Source organism: Zalophus californianus, chromosome 10 (genome assembly GCF_009762305.2).
Source record: "Zalophus californianus isolate mZalCal1 chromosome 10, mZalCal1.pri.v2, whole genome shotgun sequence".
NCBI lineage: Eukaryota > Metazoa > Chordata > Mammalia > Carnivora > Otariidae > Zalophus > Zalophus californianus.
In genome coordinates this window covers 3,886,892-3,896,626 of record NC_045604.1, presented here as the reverse complement: position 1 = coordinate 3,896,626, position 9,735 = coordinate 3,886,892, and the positions used below count along the sequence as shown (strand labels likewise).

The following is a 9,735-nucleotide window of genomic DNA, read 5'->3' as shown; positions in this document are numbered from 1 at the left end:
AGACTAAATGATACAAAATAATTGCAAAACACCAGGTAGCAAATAAGGGATCAAGAAATAGACTGTAAATGTCAGTTTTGGGATACCCACTTTCTGCCATTGTACTCTATAGGAAATTAATGATCCTTCAGTGCTTGCCTGATGCAGATCCTTGCCTGGGGCAACTTCCTGATGGAATCCACCTTTGTGCAGCATGAGAACCAGGAAATACGGTTGCACAGCTACTGAGCTGTTGGTGCTTGACTAAAGGAATGGAGCCAGTTATCCCACGTCACACAGGGCTAGAATCACGTGAAACAGAGAAGTGCCTTCATGCAAACTACTAGAAGGTGCCTCATTTGACAGACCAATGAGCCATTATGCCCCCTCAGGGACACTAATTCTGAATAGATTGTTTTGAGCTAAAGCAATTCTTCCCTAGGACACAGGGCTTGGCAACTGAAGCACAGAGGGTTTCTGTGCTAACATGTGCCCTCAGCTGGCTTTCTCTGAGCAGGGCACAGCCCATTCAACATGCCTGTTCTTGACCCCAGCCTTACCTTGTCAAGATCACACCCAAAGTATAAATGTAAATACTGCTTGGGACCTGGGTGCCCCACCCTGATCTGCAGGCCACAGACAATTTGCTTTTAAGCAACGTACCAATGAGTTAGACTCCTATTATAGCACTCTTTTAGAAAAAAAAAGTTTATTATTTTTTCCAAATTATAAAAATTATACATGCAAAATATGGCCATAGGATGGCACAGAAAAGTATAAAAAAGAAAATAAAAAGTACCCATTAGCACTCTATTCCTTAGCAGCAATAGCTGGTACATCTATCACTGAATTTCTCTCATATATATATGTATTTTTTCTATAATTAGATTTTACCTCCACAGACATCATTGTTAATGGCATCCAGGTTTTTAGAAGGGTATTATAGTGAGGTTTCCGTATGTGAATCAGGATTGAGTGGTTGTTTCTTGTTTTTCCTAGACTTGATGACCTTGAAGAAGAAAGAGATGAAGACAGAGCAGTTGAGATGCAGCTGATTCTATCTTGCTCCCTGCACTGACTCTTTCTCCCAGCCACTGACTACATCCCCTTCTCTCTTCTTCCTGTAAAGCTCTCACTCTCACCTCTCCCCTTCAGGGAATTCCTGTCCTTTGATTCACCCCCCAACCTTGATTGAGATCCTGAAATGAGGGAGTCACTCACACACAGCATGAGTACATGTGAACAGGGCAGGAGAGAGGAAGGAGCAAGTGTACTCAATGCCAAGAGCTGAGGGGGAAGGTTCTCACTGGGAAGACAGGTGGGAGGAGAGTGTGAGGCTGTGAGGGAAAGGCTGGAAAGTTTGAGGGCCTCAGAACTGGAGAGACCTAAGAGTGAGGAACTGCTGTGTGTCTGAATGCATCAACCTTTGTACTGATCTGTTTCACTCTGGTATTAGCCTTTGATGGTCTTCCCACAATCCCTCATGGATGTGTGTGACAAAGAGCATGGACTTAGTCCTTTAGTATCAACCCCACCTGTCTGTGTAGACCAGTCTGTATATCTCACTAAAGGCAGGTCACTTTGTGCTTTGAGATATTCAGGGCCACTGTTGATCATTTAGGTCTGGTGTGAGCTCTCTTTAACATCCTCTGGGATAGATGACATTTCCCCTATATTTTAGATGAAGAATCTGAGGTTCCTGGTATTTAAGTTCACTAGTCAGTTAGGAAATCACAGAGCCAGGATTTGAAGCAAATCTGCCTTAATGAAGCCCAAATTTACTAAATAATCTCCCTTCTTTGATACATTCAACCAACTCTACAATACTTAGCTAATTTTATATACTTTGAAGGCCTCTCTGGGGTTTCTCTCTTCAACATGATTAAAAATCTCTTTCTTTAAAAAAAGAAAGAATAATGGAAAAGACAGTCAGTCTAGTTTTAAATCTTCTATGTTGGAAAAATGATGGTCCTCAGAAGTTCCCACCTTGATGAAACTGTGAATTACAGATCTCAGCTGTCTCGGATCCGCACTTAGTTCGAAGCAGATGAGTTTGAGTTTATCACCTTCCTCACAGTTGACTTTGGTCAGTCGTCCATACACCAAGACCTCCATCTTCCCTGTATTATCTTGTATTTCATACAAAATGATGTGTTCATTCAACACTTTTTTCTGCAAAAGAAAATCAACACCCTTCTCCTGAGAACTGGATCAGGTTTCCACATCTATGAGAAACACAGGGTGTGGGTATAAACTTTTGTCTCTGACAGGTTAATATGAGCTGGAGGTTCAGAATGAGGGGTAGTGATTAGCTTAAAATATTTTGTTCAGAGAATTCTCCTTATGAGTCTGAGGATTGCCACTAATCATCATGAAGTAGATTATGTCATTTCTGTAATTCTTCTTCATTGTCTATTTATTCATTCCTCCCATTCTGCCTGAATCCTGAATCTAGATCATCTAATCCCATTGTTCTAGGTTCCTTCTCACTCACTACTCACTAATTCTGCATATGCACCTGTGTACACAGCCACTTACACAGAGGGCACAGGAAACAACAGGGGTAGAAGGAAAGACACCTTTAATGGAATATGGAACAAAACTTCCCATAGAAAAGTAAGGTTGGCTCAGTTTAGTATTTCCATGATGAGTTGGGACAGAAATACCTTCACTAATTCTAAGAGTTAACCCAAATTCTGTGTTATGCACAATGAATCATGGAACACTACATCACAAACTAATGATGTAATGTATGGTGATTAACATAACAATAAAAAATTTAAAGAAAGTAAAAAAAAAGAATTAACCCAAATTCTGCATTTTATTGACCATATTAATAAATTGAGTATTTAAAAAAATTTTTTTGGGGGGAGGGCCCATTGGAGAGGGAGAGAGAGAATCTTAAGCAGACTCCACACCCAGCATGGAGCCCAATGTGGGGCTCAATCTCAGAACCCTGAAATCATGACCTGAGCTGAAATCAAGAGTTGGACGCTTAACTGACGGAGCCACCCAGGCGCCCCATAAATTGAGTATTAAACAACATGATTTCTCTAGTCTTTTCAATATCTATATTCCCTATTAGATAATGCCAAAGTCAGTTGCCCAACAATATTTTGATAAGTGAATGTGAAGAGAAGAGCACTTTAGGATTCAGATGATCAGAATCTTAGCTAACTATTGGAAACAGCTGCATTTTAGGGCAGAGTCGTCTTTTTGTTTTTTACTCTGGTTGTTACAACTAGCATCCAAGTTTGGGAGGGTAACTATTCACAGGTAACTTAAGCTGTCACTGAAATGGATGGAACAAAACTCAAACAAAATCATAAGGCTATGTATACTAATAGAAAGTCTGCACTGTACTGGACCAGGATACCTGTAAATGGATCATCATATCTGATAAATGCCAAGGATTCTGGGAAATCTCTTTCTGTAGAATTTGCATGGCATTACCTTGGGAAGCAGAATATGAAGAGTTTTTCTATCCTGTATCCTGAAGTGGGAAGCTTCTACCCAACTACCCTGGTCACTGGGACCTTGAGTTCCTGTGTTTCAGGCGTTAACAAGTCAGACCTTCAAATTCTGCAGTTGCAGAGGAAATAGTACAAAACAATGGTGTTGGGCTTACCTTATGCACCTGATATATCCCACTCACAAATGTTCCTGGCTCCTGTGAGTAAAGATTATTGATTTTAGGAGTCGCATTTGCATTTTGGATCAGTCTGCTTGAGATTTCCATCTTTCGGTCAGCATTGACATCAGACACACATGTGGCATCATACACCTCCAGGAACCCATTGCGACCATAGTAATCTGATATGGTGATGACTTTCTTTGGGATGAACTTCTCCTTCAGGCTGACATGAAAAACCTTCACTTGGAAGAATTGGCTTTCAGTAGCCACAGTGGCATGGAACATCTTTCTCTCTGCTTCCATGAGATCATATGTAAATGGTTCTGTTGCTTTCAGCACCATCACTTCCTTGGGGCCCTTCTGGAAACCCTCTTCTATGGAAGCTTCTCTAGGTACAGTCTTCAATCTTGGTTTCTACTTGGAAGTACACACCAAAAAGAGCCACAGTTAAGAAAGGGAATACACAGTCACTTTCTAGTGAGAGTCACCTAAGCTCAATGTTGAGCCTCCAGAAATACCTGATTGGCTAGATTTGGAAAAAAATGAGCTAGGCAGAAATGGCTGACCTGGTATAATGTAGCCTGTGAAAGACATGGAAAAGAGTTAAACAAGATTTTACTTATTTTCTTCATTGTTTTATGAGTTTGGGAGGAATATTTTTTCTTTAAATGTGATTAATCCAAGATAAACAGTATTTCTCCTAGGAGAGCTCTGTCGAGCATAGAGGAAGTGGGCAATAGCCATGTTGTTGTGAAGGGATTCCTGGTAGAGATGAGGATGAATATATCATCTTAATTTACCAATCAACTCATTTTAGTGAGCAAAGTAAGATATAGGGAAGGAAATAAATCATCCTAACATCACTGACAGTGGGAAAGTCTCCAGTCAGAAACAACTGATTTCATCTGGAATCAATCCCAGTAGATGTCACAATTGAAAGACGGAAACCACTAGCCGTTTTCCAAGAAGTACTGTGCTAAAAAGAGATTAAACAAGCACTGGAGAATCTCATGAACTTCACTAATTTGGAAATGCCCTGGCTCCAGGCTCTTGAAGAGTAGCAGAATGAGCCATCTGAAAATATGCTTCCTTGGCATAGAATTATTTTGAGCTGATTATTTAAAAAAAATAGCAGATACAGGAAAAGCTCTACAAAGAGAATAGAAATTGCCCTTTTGTAAGGAACATGCATTTGTAAGAGTGTCTCTCTCTCCACCAGGAAGAGAAGGACAACTCTAAATCACAAGAAAATCTTATGATGAAAAATGACCTGACTGAAATCTGCATAACAAACACACTTGTTTATCCACTTTTCCTGGTAATCTCCATAAGTGGCCTCCACACCTTCCTTTCTCTTGTCTTTAAGCTGAAGATGATATTTTAGCTGGTGGTTTAGGCCACCTCGAAGTTACTAATTTTTCCCTGGTTTCTCCCAGGTATATATGAAGTATATATATTATAACAAACTTCTGCTTGTTTTTCTCTTATTAATCTGTCTCTTATTATATAGGAGTCTTAGCCAAGAACTTAGAAGGGTAAAGGAGGAGAATAATTTCCCCCTTTACCACACTTCTCTGTTGGAATAATGGCAGGACCCTGAGGAGAAGCACATCAGTGGAGGAGGCAAGTGTCAGGGGAATTTTTCTGATATCCTGTCTCCCCAGTGGCCTGAATCACATTAGAGTTTCAAGAGAGCACTTGGAATTGGAGGGAAGTATTGATATGTAAAAGGAAGTAAAAGAAGTATGAAGGCAAGGACAAAGGTGGGCTCTGGAGGCCTCAGGGTCAAGTACGAGGCTACAAGTTGGCTGTCACAGAGACTAGCAATGCTTCTTGTGATCTGACCTGGAAAACTATTATGAATCTACCCTGAGGCTCATGGAAGCATATCTAATGGACACATGTTCTTCTTTTGCTCATTGCAGGTCTGAGGCATACTGGAAATAACCTAAAGTCAAATAATACAGAATTATTTTTCTAATTTATGGAATAACTGTGTAATTTCTCTTATACATTAATATAAGAATTTAAATCTACATTGGTTGACTTAAATAGCACTTTAAGGCATATTAAGTGACAAAAAACCCCTCAAATTGGATTATAGAAAAATATGTCATGTGACAAAATGATATTATTTGTACATACGCAACAAAGGGTAAAATCAGAAAGACTATTTTCAAAATGTGATGTTTGATGTAAGAGAGATCAGACCGTAAAAATTTACCTATTTTTTTCTGTGTATCTCCATTTCCTAAATTTCCTAAGATAATATTATTTATGTAATAAAAAAATGGGAGAGGAAGAATGGGTGATAATGCTCTGGTTGACTGTATTTCTACACCTTCTTCCACATAAGCGGTCTCTGTTGTGCATTGAGGGAAACACAAAAATAAAATCAAACAAATAAATGACCAATTATATCCCGTGTGGATATAAGGATGATTATCTGTCCACTGGCTCTTAGGTTATTTTAATGCAGAGGGGGATATAATTAGAGTTGGAATTTGAATTTAGGTGGGATATTAAAATATATACCCAGTAAATAAATGAGTGATTTAAATAAAGAAATAATTGTATGCAGTTGGGGATTACTAAGAAGCCCTTCCAGGGTTCCATTGGTCCTTGTCATCATCTAACAAGGAAGGGAAATACTGGAAACAGGCACCTTGTACCTTGGTTAAGGAACTGCTGGATGGGGTTTTTGGCAGCGTCTGCAGAATGCAGGGAGAGCTTGCACTTGGGCATGTGCTGGTTGTTGAAGTTTCTAGAAGCTGGCTCTGTTCCTGGAATACCTGCATCTTTATGGTGTCATCAATTTTGGTGGTTATATCATCTTTTCTCCGTAGAAAAATAGACTTTTGTTCTTTTTTGTGGTTGTTTCCAAAATTAGATGAAATATAATATGCTTTCATTTCATTCTTACTCTGTAAAACAGGACCTTAACTCTACTAATTAGATCCTGTTGCAGGGGGACTAGGAGTGAATATGCAGACATCCTACCCTTACCTTCCTCTCATCTCAACCAGGATTAGACATCTCACTCTGCAAATCTTAAAAGTTCAGATGACTGAAATTTCATTGGTCTGAGGTAGAATATGGTGGCTCTACATTTCCTGCAGAACTGGTCCAAATCAACTGATGAGGTGTAACTCTCAGAGCTATCTTTCTGTTGTAAGGATAGCATGTCTCACACAAGGTTGGCCACATTTATGGGCACCTATTAACTCAGCCTTTCTCATCAAGTACCCCAGGTTCTATCATCTGCTCTTCACCATTTAGAAGATCTAGCCCTCCATCCAGTGGGAGCTCTAATCCTAACCCTGACGGAGACGTTCTCTCAACATGTGATTTCTCATCCACGGATTCTGCTGTCTTTACAGAGTGGGCCAGACAACCTGAAACTTTCAGCATTCTGAGCTGTGTTCAGTATATTCAATATCCCACCCAAACCATGGCCACTGGCTGTACATTTTGTCAGTAAGTTTGGGAAATAGTGCTGTAATCATGGGCCTTTACTGCCTTTCATTGCTTAATGAAAGCTATTAAATATTCACCACATTAGTTAATTAGCCACAGTTTTCAGCACTTCTGACGTTCAGTAATCTAATTTTTAAAGTGCCAATTGTTGAAAGGCATATTACAGAGCTGCCTCTATAGGGCAGCTTCTTGATTATACAACCTCTAGCCACCCTGGGCACCTGGCATATGGAAACAACCCCAAACCTAACACTAACGGCTTAAATGTATAAAAATGAATTGTAGACATTTTAACGTCAGCATATCTACTCTAGATTAGGGATATGCCAACTAAATGTTAAACTTTCGATTTCAAAGTCTGGATTTGAATCCAGTACCAGTAAATGCCCAGTGCACAGAAATGTCTGCGTCATTGTTTTTCCATGGATTTTCAGAAGTTTGTACTCTGCTCCGATAAGCAGTATTTCATGGTTTATGATGACCCTGTTGATGGCAACTCTGTTATAAGTAACCTTCCATTCATGTCAGCCACAAATACTTAGTCATCTTATTGACAGGATCATCTTGAGCTATTACTTTTCAAAATTCAGTGATCAGAAACTGGAATCACAATAATAGGACTTAGATGATGAAAATACAATCTTCATTTGGATAATAGTTTGAATGCATAAGCTGGTCATTTTCTCTAAGAGTATATCCTCAACCTCCCACCTGGTTCATGAGTCATGCCATTCTCTGCTGCTTGCTTCAAGGACACATAAAGCAGAAATCAAAGGTGAGAGTGATCTGTTCATGGCTTTGAATCCAAAAAAGCAAACAAAACACACATCCTAGAGAAAATCCTTGGGAGACCCCGAGATGAGTCAGAGCAAGGCTTTCCTACTCACGTAATGAAGCACAGACTGAATGGTCAGAAACCATTTTGGCAGGGGTCCTGCGCATGTGGCCAGACCCCAGAGGAGGAATGATACCATAGAACATGTAGGTGTAAGAGAGCGAGGGGGCAGAGGAGCCTCCCTGGGGTCCCTGTGCTCCCAGGAAGTTTCAGGGCAGCAGAAGAATTCTGAAGTGAGAAGAAATGACTGTGTCACATACACAGGCAGATGGGGATGTAGAAATTGTCACTTCCAAGCCAGTATGCATGGCAAAAGTAGAGTTATCTTGAGATGGGCACCTATGTCCTTGTCATAGCAAAGAGACAGGGGGACTGAAGTTCCAATGACCAGATGAGGTCACACAGCCATGGCTGCCTGGTCTGGAGGCAAACAGGAAGAGGTTGTTAGCTCCATCCAATAAGTATGTCCTAGAGAGACTGTGGAGGAATTATCAGTTATGGAGACATCAGGAAGAAGAAGGAGACAGAACTTGAGAAACCCTGTCCATTGGGAGTCTGCCCTCAACTCTATGTGTGTGTGTTGGGGGTTGGGTCCAGCCTGGGTCAGGGGGTAGCTTGGATGGGGTAACAAACTATACTAGACGTCAGTGATTAACATGCTGTCTTGCCCATCCCTCAGGTTGCCTGTGTATTCACCACAGAATGGACATTGTACCCCTGAGTGCTGGCAGCCACTAGGGCCATGTCAGGGCAGTACAGGAGGCAGGCTAGGAAAAAGTTGATGCACGTTTGTAGGCACTCACCTGTCTACCCTTGCCCTGTCTTGCCCTATCATCTGAGGTTATTGTGCAGGAAGAAAGCAGAACTTAGGTGCATTCTAATGGTTGCAAAAGTTGGGCAGGAAAAATAAAGGGACCCATGAAAGGGAGCAGTGGGAAGATGGGATGTATTGTGGTCTGAGCATTGGGGAGGACTTGTCAGAGGAAACGAGTCAGGCTGGGGTCCGAAGGGGGTGTCTCTGGGTCAGTGAAAAGATAGGAGCAATGAATTCCAAATCACAGAAATGGAATATGTTTACACAGCTGATGTGAGAGTGAACACTGAATGCTGGACATGAATCCTGAAGAATGGTCAGTAAATCAGGAAGAAATGGATGAATAGAGAACATAGGGGATAAACATCCTCTTTTATTCATCTCTAATTGTCTGGCCACTTCACACCCCTACCCCTGGACCGAGCCAGTAACCCTCTTGAGATTGATTAAGAATTATGTCAAAACGCATACCTTGCAAGTAGCAAAAGCCTTCTAATACAACAAAATCTCAGTATCTGCATTTGATAAACTAATGGGAGGTTTTTGGTGTTTAGAGTATTTACACATTGTAGGGAATTACTGAGAAGCTCTCTCAAGGTCATGAGGAATCCAATAGCATGTTGTGGAGAGGTACAAGTAGTGGGAAGGGGAAGATGGTACCTTGGTTGAGGAACTGCTGGCTGGGGTTGGTGGAGACATCTGAGGAGTCTGAGGGTAGCTCCACGTTGACTGTGTACTGGTTACAGAAGGTCCTGGAAGCTGACTCTGTCCCTCGGTTGGTTGCATCCTCTTAGATTCATCATTTTGTGTGATTTCCATTTTCATTTTCTGAAAGTAGTTTCCCCCCCTGGTTAATGGTTTTCAAGGTCAGATAAACAAGAACATCCGTCTCTCTCTTCCTGTCTCTCCCTCCCTCACATTCCCTCCTTCACTCTCTCTTTCTCTCCTCTCCCCCTAACACACGCCAGGATCTTCACTCTGGAATTACAGCACATA

The 9,735-nt window shown here is 41.0% G+C and overlaps 1 protein-coding gene across 1 annotated transcript in view; it reads right to left on the bottom strand.

Annotated features, from left to right (window-relative positions):
- Positions 1–660: 660 nt before the first annotated feature.
- Positions 661–9,735, bottom strand: part of IFI16 (interferon gamma inducible protein 16) — a 96,881-nt gene continuing 87,806 nt past the window's right edge. Inside the window, exons 9-12 of the mRNA XM_035722176.1 lie at positions 9,400–9,567; positions 3,608–4,027; positions 1,966–2,151; positions 661–988 (exon numbers count right to left, since the gene is read on the bottom strand). Coding sequence (XP_035578069.1) covers positions 920–988; positions 1,966–2,151; positions 3,608–4,027; positions 9,400–9,567 — 843 coding nt within the window. The 3' untranslated portion in view covers positions 661–919. The remainder of the gene's footprint in view (positions 989–1,965; positions 2,152–3,607; positions 4,028–9,399; positions 9,568–9,735) is intronic.